Source organism: Pygoscelis adeliae, unplaced genomic scaffold, assembly GCF_000699105.1.
Source record: "Pygoscelis adeliae isolate BGI_AS28 unplaced genomic scaffold, ASM69910v1 Scaffold227, whole genome shotgun sequence".
In the NCBI taxonomy this organism is placed as follows: Eukaryota; Metazoa; Chordata; class Aves; order Sphenisciformes; family Spheniscidae; genus Pygoscelis; species Pygoscelis adeliae.
Window position 1 is genome coordinate 1600371 of NW_008825100.1, and position 10288 is coordinate 1610658.

Sequence of the window (10288 nt, forward strand, 5' to 3'; positions counted from 1 at the left end):
CTTGGTTTCCAGAGGGCAGGAGGGAGCAGTTGCAATAGGAAAACTGCCGTTTCCCTGGAGTTTCAGGTCTCAGGTCCAGCAGCTCTGAAGTTCTCTGGTGCCCCAAGTACCAGAGTCCCGTGTCTCCGCTAGAAGCATAGTGTCCTGATCAGAGATGACTGTGTGTGATGGGAAGACCATCTTAACCTACTCTGTCAGTCCCCGTTGGTCCAGCCTCGTTTGTCATCTCATCTAAGAGACTTCTCCAGTGAGGACCCTTTCTGCACTGAGGACCCTGCTTGTCTTGGTGGGGTGCTTGGCAGGGACAGAAGGAGAAGCTACAGTGTATAGCTGTAGGCTCTGTAAAAGACCCCTTGAATCGTGTTTTTGGTTCATGTAACATTACCAACGGGGTTAATTCAGTGAGGCTGAGTAGGATTCTGTTGCTGCTTATCCTACAAGAATATAAATAGGGTATTACAGGGAACCCTCTCTTCCAGGGCCTAGGGATCCCGACAGCTCTGCTGCACCTTTGTCTTAGAGACAACTTGCAGCAAAGTGGTGTCTTAGCAGCTGTTGGTGGCCATCCCACTGTTGGTGGCTGGCTGTTACACCACTTCTGCAGCCTGCCTGTAAAGCATGAGAGGTAAAACTGAAGGCTTTGCTTTCCTTTAGGTATCTCAAACACAGACCAAGCCCTGGTGGAAGATCCAGCTGTTTGTGTGGGAGCCGGTGCTTTTTGGAACATGGGATGGCGTCTTCACCTCCTGCATGATCAACATTTTTGGAGTAGTTCTTTTCCTGAGGACGGGATGGCTCGTGGTGAGTGAGTGCTGACTTGGTTGAGTGTGTGAATAGGCATTTTCCTCCTCACCTCCTTACCTCGTATCTCCATGACCACCCAAGTGTTTTGGATTCTGTGCTGTTCATTGTAGGCGTTGCTTACGTCCTCTGGTATTTTGTAGCATTTCAAAAAGTTCCACTAAAATGTAAAGCTGAAGTGGTCTTTGTGAGTGGTTTCCTATTTTAGCTTTAGGAAAGAAAAAGAAAAACACAACAACCAACCTTGACAATGAACAGGGACACCCTGGTGTTGTATTGTTGAGACAAAATAACCGCTTTTCAGGTAAAGCATATTGCCGTAGTTACAGCTACTCAGCCATCTTCCTAACACCACTGAAGCATGTCTCTTCCAAACGTGTCAGTGTTGGAGTCCCCGATGTCTTGAATGGAGAGTCCTCAGTCAGGTGAAATTGTCATTGCTATCAAAGGGACTTCCACTTGTGGATCCAGATAGTATCTCACTGAGGGTCAGAGCCCGGAAGAGTCTCTCTGCTCGCCTTCTGATGCAAAACATTGTGTTGTCCCTTAAAATTTCCCCTTAGAAGAAGGAAAGCTCCCCCAGGGACAGGTGGGATTTGAGCTTCGGGCAGAGTTTGTGTCACAGGCATGAGTTTGTGTCACAGGCATGGTGGACATCTTCCAAAAGGAGCAGGAAGACACGCGTTGACAATGCAAGCTTTAGACAGGAAGACACTGTATTGAAAATTGCTTCGCTGGAGGCTTTGAGGGGAGCTGCAGTCATGGTGGTGGAGAAGTCGGGATGATTTTCCTAGCTCCCTTTTCTTCCTGATCTTATTTCCTCCACGTCTCCTTTGAAAGCAAGTTACTGCTGGAGCAAACGCAAATAAAAATAAAGCCAGTAAATAAAAGAAAGACTGAAACAGCTGGAAGCTAGCATAAAAGGGAAGGGAGGAGAAGTCCCTTTTGGGTTGGCAGAGAGCTCCCCTGGCAGAGGACGGTCATGTGTCGAGCTGTTCGCAGAGTCAGGCTTTTGCTATAGATTTCCAGAGCCGGGGCTGGTAAAGCTTTGCAATTCCAGGAGACCCTAATCTTGCTGAAATGTTCGACAGCTATTGTAAAGCTGCACTAACCCCTTCCAACACGCATGCATAAGTAAGCATCAGTGTTTAATGAGGGCTTTTTCTTCCCACTTTCTCTGCTTGCTATTGTTGCTGTGAGTCCAGCCTTCCTCCCTGGTCTTCGTGTTAACCCTTTCTTCTGTGGGAACCGTTGAATTGCCCATTAACTAGCTGCTGCCATAGCCTGGTGCCACCAGCAGATTCTGGAAAAGCCCAGGGCTACGTGTATGTTTGCATATGTGTGCTTTTTTTTTTTTTTCTTTTTTTAACTGAAGCGTGTTGTATTTATTAACCCTTTTAACCTGAGGGTAAACTGTTGAAGAAAAAGAACAATTGTCCTTTTAAAAAAGGAGTATCGGGTTGTAGCGGGCTGTGGTGCTGACCCAGCCAGCAGCTGCGTTTACAGCAAACCTTGGCTCCATTCCCTACTGACCAGATAAAGCCCCTGTCAAAGGCAGCGGGATGCTGAACCAAAATAGGATTTTATGATGATAGCAACATCCTGGATATGTTTCTGTTGTTTCACAGAAACAAGAAAAGAAAAAAGAGTCTGGGATTTCAACCAACCCCAAAGCTGAGGAGCAGCCTTTTAGTGCTGGTGATAAACAAACCCCATCAAGGCTAGCGTGACCTCAGAAATGAGCATTGCGGGAGCAGGAGGAGAGGGAGCAAGGCTGGAAAGGAGTGATGTGGACACGGCCTGTAATATGAGTAAAGACAGGAGAAGGGAAGCCAGACGTTGACAAAGTGCTGGGCACTGGAGGAGATTTCTGATCGTACAGTTGGAATCACTGTGCACTGGACTGAGCGATTTGTCAGCAGGGGAAGGTGGGCTGGAGCATGAGGGAAAACTTTTGACCCTGGAAAATAAATTACAGCCATGTGCGAGAGCGTTGGAAGGTCCCGAGCTCAGAAGAGGTGCTTGAATGCTTTTGGAGGTACTGAGTGCCTTCTCTTTCTGCACATCTGACCCAAACTGAACCCCCCAAAACAGAGGTGACGCTGGCCCTTAAAGCTGCCAACAGGGACCTGTGGCTGCATTTGTTCAGAAGCTTTTGCTCTTCACCCCACAGCAAGACTGTGGCTGGTGCAGCAGCTCCTCCCAGGGCCCTCCCTCCGTCCCGAGGTTTTTTTCAGCAGGGCTGAATCCTCTGCACAAAACTCCCCCGAACACAGGGAGAGCGAGAGCCACCTGCCACTCGGCGTATGTCCTGCAGATAAGGCCCAGCGTGCGCTGGTTTATGAGAGTTTTATTTATCTTCCACGCTGTGTTGCCTTTGGGGTTTTGTTCTTTGGTATCTCATTGTTTGGGAGGATCAGAGCTTTTAAAGGTAAATGTTCTGAAAAATTAAAATGCGAGCTTGATGCTGTTAATATATCAGCTGTCACAAATCCCAGAGGTTCAATTTCAAAACTACTTTTTGTTATGAAAGTGGTTTTTTTTTAAGCATGTCATTTTAAAACATGCAAATAGGCGGTGATCCCCTGCCCATGGTGGCTGAATCATTGTTTGACCTCATTCTTTTTAAACCAGAGGACAAAATCAGTGATTCATGCAGGAGCGTGGTGACAGAGCAGAACCTGCTCCTGCAGAAGTCTGTCCAGCCCCAGGACAAGGCAGGTCTTCTTCAAAGGGGCGCTAATAGGAACTGTAAATTTGGCAATCTGTTATGTTAATAAGTAGGGGTGTGTGTTTTTCTTTTAACCTGTAATGACTCCAGATTCATTGATCACTAGTGACTAGAAGCGGATGGGTCCTTTTTCGGTCTCAACAGAGCTGGTGTGAGTTGATCTTTATTTGATTTCTTTTTTTTTCATTCCAGGGAAACACTGGCATTGTAATGGGCATGTTTCTGGTGTCCTTTGTCATCTTGGTTGCCCTGGTGACAGTCTTATCTGGAATTGGGGTGTGTGAGAAGTGCAGCATCGGAAGTGGAGGAGTCTACTCCATGATTTCTACTGTCCTTGGAGGTCAAGTAGGGGGGACCATTGGCCTCCTTTATATTTTTGGCCAGGTAATTTAAAAAAAAAAAAAAAGTTATTTAAAGAAAATTTAGAAACTTTGCAATGCAGATACTAATCTTGTGCTTTCCTGCCGCAGGAAGCAATGCTCCAAGTAAAATCCGAGTAATGCTCCAGTATGCTGGACAGCATGGGAGAGCACCACAGGGAGCATTCAGCCCTGCTCTGCTCCCCAAGAGCAAGCCTGTAAATGGCAATATGCCGCCTGGCATGGGTCACAACGGTGGAGGAACTGGGTGTCTGAACAAGCAAACCGTGCAGGACATGCCCTCCCATCCCAATTTACCCCCATTGCCAGGACATGCCCTTGTTGGCGAGAGATTTGACTTAAACTGAAGCGGGAGAGGCCAGAGTGGCCACCTAAAGCGCAGCGAGCAGCTGTGGGCTGGCAGGTTGGTCGTGGTGTGCTCCCCGTGCCCTTAGGGACCGGGCAAGCCTTGGCCGCTTCTCTGCCGGAGCCGGCAGAAGTGGTGCTGGTATGGGAGGAGAGCTGGGCAGCAGTAAGGGCCACAGCTAATGGACTTCTTGAGTTCTGAAAGTCACAGTTTTGGGTTTTGTGAAAGGCCCCAAGGAGCCATCATGATGGTAAAGCACCGAAATACACAAGTAGTAAACATAAAGAATAGAAAGTAATCTCTTAAACCTGCAGTTACTTAACCCCCTCCCCCTCTAAAGATGTTATGAACAGTATAAAATGTGGTGAGCAGAGAAGCATTTTTACTGAGGTTTGTTTTTAACTGACTGGCTTGCAGCAATCTCTGAAAACCCTTAAAAACCCCCAAACCAAAAATAATCCCCTCTTCTCCTTTCACTCCAGATTAAAAGCAAGTGTCCATAAAATACAAACTGAACACAGTTACAAGCCAAGATATGGAAATGGGCCACACATGAGAATCCTTCCTGTCATATTTTCCACTCTCCCTCTCCAAGCGGACCCCGTCTGGAAAAGCAATCGTGTTGCAGCCTGTCCTGCCGGTCGTAAAAGCTGGGCTGCGGCAGCCCCGGCCCCTGCCTAGTCCCATGCGCACAGGAGGCTGCAGGGTGGGAGCTGGCAGCTTGCTTAGGAACGCTTTGCCTGCTCCCGAAAGCTGATGCCTTTCTCTTCTCTTTGGCCGTGTTTTCTGCCCAACGTGCTTTGTACCAGCTGCAGGCTGCTCCCCCGCTACGAGATGCTCATGGAGCACTGTAACCTGCGTCACGAGGCGAGTCCAGCCAGAAATGGGGGTATTCCCCATTCCCTGGTCTGACTGGGGCAAGTGGGGAATGACTGGCCACGTGCTGCTGATGCCTTGGGAGATGAGAGGTGGCTCAGTGCCCTGGGGCTGCTGCAGAGATGGGCTCCTGCTGCATCAGCCAAGGTGAGCTGAGACCCGCTTGGGCTTTGTTGTCCTCCTGGAATGCTCCCGAGGAGAGGCTTAATCAGATTGCCCTAAATGATGCAGCATGCGTCTACTAGGTCCTACGGAGACCGATGCGTGTTTGGTCACCGCAGCTCTAACCATGAGGCCGGGGTTCGGTGCTTTTCTCTGCAGTCTCCTTTCCTGGAGTGGTTTGCAGTAAGACCTGTCTGTGCAAGCAGAGGTTTTCCAGGGTCCAGCCCTAAAATGCCAAAAGCAAAGATAGTGGCAGCACTTGTCTGGGTCTTGAAAACCAACTATGTTCCTTGCCCAGCAAAATGCGTGGTTTACAAAGGCTTGTAAGGGACCAATTTCTGCAAATTTCAGCCTAGAACTCGGTTCTGATTTCAAGACAGGTAGTTGATGAGAACCCAGCCCGTGTCACAGTGCCACTGGGGCCCTGGCCATTGCTGTGTGCGGAGCAGCAGGGTGTTTGTGGGCACCCAGCTTCTCCATTCTGCGGGTGATGCTCACGGTTCATCAGAGGAAAGGCTTCAAGGAGGCTTGCGGTGCTAAGACTGTCAGAGGCTTCCTCCGCTCTGCTCCCTTCAGAGTGTCCTTGCACATTGCCGTCCTTGGCGTGAAAGGAAAGAAAACTTATTTAGTTAAGAAAATTTAACTTCTTCAAAAACTCATGCTGGTCAGGTACAGGGAGTTGGGGTTAGGTGATACTGCTTTCTGTCTACAGGGCTTTTCCTCATGTGAGAGGCAAGAACTGCACCTGGTTTTAATGCGTTTATTGGAGTTAGATTCTGCTTGGGGTTTTTTTGGCTTCAGGTCTCAAGTGCAGTTTTTGTGGGTGCTCCAAGCAGAGCTGTGCTGGCACGGGGTGTTGTCCTCTGCTAGCTCAGGAAGGACCTGTTTTCCGGAGAGAGCACCCGTGTAGGACATGTGTGGTCCACTCAGTGGTGGTGTAGGCCATGCTAAACACAAGTAAACAAGAATACATCCACTTATTTGGGGACTACCCTGCAGAGTCTGAGACTTCTCTGGTGGAGACACTCACGGTGGGGCTACCAGCAAGGAGAAAGAGAGACTTTCAGGGTGTAGTTCACCTGATCTGTGCTAGGTGTCTTCCTATGATGGAAGTGAATCCTTCTCCAGGATCTCCAAGTTGTAGGTGTCCGAGTCTGAACAGGTGAATCCCATGCACCTTGCTTGCTGAAAACCATGCATGAACCCGCATATGCTCGGTATGGATCAGGTTGTCCCGAACACCCTCAGTGGAGCGGTGGTGGGTCAGTCCAAGGGGGATCTGCAGCAAAGGAGGGGTCTGCTCTGACTCTTGCTGGCTTGGGTGGGGGTTTTTTCCCTTCCAGTCGTGTGGGAGCCGTGCTTCACATCCCTCATCCGTGGATGGGGATAGTGGGGTCACAGGACCCAAGGTCACACCACCCGTGCTGGTGTGCAGCTGCGTGCCCCAACCTAGTTTGCCGGGGATGCCAGGCACTGGAAAGGGCTGTTGCTGAAACGTCAGCTAGTGGGAACCTCTGGAGGGAAATGTCCTGGTATTTAGGATTGCTGCTCCACTGTGGGGTTTGAGGCCTGAACCTGTGCTGCAGATGTCCCGTCCTGCAGACTCTCAGCCACCCGGGGCAGAGTGCATGTCCTGCCCTGCAGCAACACAAACAAGCATCTTTCCCAGGAGCTCAGGGGGCATGGCTTGCACAATGCATTCTCCTCAAAAGTGCAGGCTCTGTTCCAGCAATGAGATGGGGAGCCAGTGAAACATCAGACTTTACATCCAAACTAAACAGCGAGTTAAAAATAACCCCTGGGAGGCAATGAAGGGGGAAGCAAACTGCCATTCTTCAGGCAGGTGTTGAACTGGGATCCTTTACTTCAGAGAAACAGAAGAAGGGAAGAAACTTAGAGGTTGACTCATCCTTTTTTCTCTTGGAGAAGCCAGTGTGGTTTCTCCTGGAGCGTTAATGGAGAGTAAATTTTAAAGCCAGTGGAAAGTTGCTGGGCCCTAGCACCCGGCCTTCTCTGTTTACCCAGGCAGTAGGCATGCTGCCCTGGCAGTGTGCTGTCTTACAGCAATAAGGTTCAGTCCCTGTAGGCCAGAGTAACTTTAAATATTGTATTGTGACAGCAAATGTCTGTCTGAACAGAGACCCCCCCAGCCCAGCATGGGGGCTGTGGATGGGGATCCCTTGTTCTCCCGCGGGGCGCTCAGAGAGCTCTGTCCTTCAGTGCGTTGCAGGTGCCATGTACATCACTGGCTTTGCAGAGTCCATCGCAGATGTCCTGAGCCTCAGCAACATCTGGGCGGTGCGCGGGATCTCCCTGGCTGTCCTGCTGGGCCTGCTGGGGATCAACCTGGCCGGGGTGAAGTGGATCATCAGGCTCCAGCTCCTGCTGCTCTTCCTACTGGCTGTCTCAACGCTGGACTTTGTCGTCGGGTCCTTTACACACCTTGATCCAGGTAAAACTGGGGATTCAACACATTGGGGTCAGGAGGCATTAATCCCGCAGGGTTTTCTCCTTAGGTGTCTTTGTGAAGTTACACATCTGGACAGAGGTAGAGTTCAGTGCTTCCAGACGTGTCCCCTGTCCTTTGGTACCAATCTTCTAGAGGCAACCCATAATTTTGCAAGGAGTAAGTATTTCTAGAGTATGACTGAAGATGCCTTATTAATTTAGGTGTTTAACTTCAGGAATTGAGCTCTCAATATGTGCACTTGCTGTACTTGTATTGCACTCGGAGATTTTCTAACAACAGGGAGCGGCTGTGTTTGCAGTCGCTCTTTGTAGCCTTCTGCTGTCTAACCCCGCGTTAAGCATTGTGCCCACAAAAACGGAGGATTGTGACTTTGTATTAAGGAGATCTTCTCCCCAGAGACCCTGAGGTCACTTAGACCCTGGCTGTGGTGACCTGTGCCACCAGCGCTGGCACCAGGTAGCACACCGCTGGATTCGCTGCCCAGGGCCATGCTGGGGAGCCGAGGAGGGAGCTGGGTGGGCTGGGGCAGGTGACTGCTGGGGTTTCAAGGAGCCATGGGTGCAAGTCTCCCCCGTTAACCTTCCTCAGCCTGACTTCAGCCTGCAGCGGCGGCTCCAGCTTGGGCAAGGCGGAGGTTTGGGGCTCCCACCTGCAGCCCTGCTTGCATCCCGAGCCCCCTTCCCCTCCCTCCATCCTCATCCCTGAGAGGTGTTTGCAGGGAAACACATCTCAAGATGCGGGGAGCTGCGGTGGAAGGGGTCCACGAGTGCCGCAGCGGCCACTCCAGCAATAACAAAGTGTAATTAGCTGAGTAAACAGAAGGTGTCACCTTTTTCTTGGCTTCCCCTGTGTCCAGCAGCACCTTAGGGGGTTGCAAGTGACCTGCTGAAGTCGGTTTAAAGGAAAGATCTTCAGTTTTGATTTAGTTAGGATTCAGCTGCCAAGTTGGGTGGCAGGAGGTGAGTCACATAGGTGTTCATAGCACCGATGGCATGGCTGTGTTTTCACACTGCTGTGTTATTTTGTGCTGCCGATACGGTGTACAAGGACGATGGGGTGGGGGCAGAAGCTACTGCACCAGCAGCTGCTCCTCTCTCGGCGAGAGCCTTGTGGAAAGGCGTTTGCATTTTATATTTAGTATGTAAGAAATGCCCCAAATGAAAGCGGCAAAAGTCTCAGCAGACACTTGCAAACGAGAACGGAACGAGGACGGTTGTGCTCTCTGTGGCATGTTTTGCGGAGAAAGCAACTGACCTCCTCCAAACAGCTGCATTTCATAGGAAGTTGTTTCCTAAAGGAAACGGGGGTGTGGTGGTGTTTGCATTTCGGTGGTGCTCGGAGGAGACCTTTAATGTGGACCTAGAGACCTTTCTAACAGTAGAGAGAAAATGAATGCTTGGGGTGAGAACTGATGGTAGGAAAGTGAACATGGGACCAGGAGGAGAGAATTAGAGGAATACAAACGTCAGGAGGAAGCATGCCCAAGTTGAGGTCAACGTAGTTGTCTTTGATTTCCTCCATTGCCGAGCACTATGTCATTTTCTTCTGACAGAGAATAGAGAAAGGAAAGGAATGAACCAGTTGAGCATCGCAGATGCTGCAGTTTAGCCATGGCTGGCTGAAGTAAGGAGGGTTTCCAGGGTATGGAAGAAGGTTGGGCTGATGGTGGCTGGATCCAAGCCCCAAACACCGGTACCCCAGAGCAGCGCTGCCCGTATGGTGGGACCTGCGGCCGTAAGGCTGGCTGGGGAGAGCTGTGGGTTTCTCTGCTTTTACAGATAGCTTCCGTGTGAGAGAACGGTTTTGATTTCAGGCTGAACAGTTGGTTCCTCCCAAGTCCTGCATTTCCCCAGAAGGCCTCTGAGTGGTGTGTCAGCACCAACGGTGAGCGCTGGGCTTCAAGAAGCCTTCTGTCCTGCATGCTTTCTGCACGGCATGGATGGATGCTTGTCTCCTGGGTGTGATTGCACCCGTCAGCAAAGCATCCCTCCTGCAAGGCAGGGCAGGAGGCTGTGGGTGGGATGTGCAGGTGTTGGTGAAGCTCCGTTCTCGAGAGTCGGTTGATGGCAGTGGTGGGGTGCGATGCATCTGAGCCCAGCACCTGGGGAAGCATTTGAGACCCCTTTGGGGTGGGCAGTCAACTGATCAGGTCTCCGCAGCCTTCATGTGCGTGCAGTTGTTTTGGGTTTGGTTCTTCAGCTGCAGCGGTGACTGAGATGCGAAGGGCAGCGTGCAGGGAGAGCCATGGGAAAGGTAATTTTTGGGGACAGACCTGTGAGCTGGAAAGATTTCAGCTGACATCTTGCCTGGGTTGCTTCCTTGTTTTATGACACGTTTATGGGGTCTCAGCTTGCAGCGTCAGGTCTCGGTCTCCGAACCTGTAAAATGGGCCTTGTGCAGTCATCTTGCCTTTCCTGCTCCTACCATGGCAGCCTTTTCCCTCACTTCACATTTCCAAGTGCTGCACACATACCAAAGGACTGCGCATCTGCCAGGCAGCAGTTATTTGGATTTAAATAATC

General features: G+C 50.4%; 1 protein-coding gene across 1 annotated transcript in view; it reads left to right on the forward strand.

Moving 5' to 3' along the window:
- SLC12A8 (solute carrier family 12, member 8) overlaps positions 1–10288 on the forward strand; it is a 52700-nt gene that overhangs the window by 275 nt on the left and 42137 nt on the right. The window contains exons 2-4 of the mRNA XM_009327132.1: positions 655–801; positions 3725–3916; positions 7517–7748. Coding sequence (XP_009325407.1) covers positions 655–801; positions 3725–3916; positions 7517–7748 — 571 coding nt within the window. The remainder of the gene's footprint in view (positions 1–654; positions 802–3724; positions 3917–7516; positions 7749–10288) is intronic.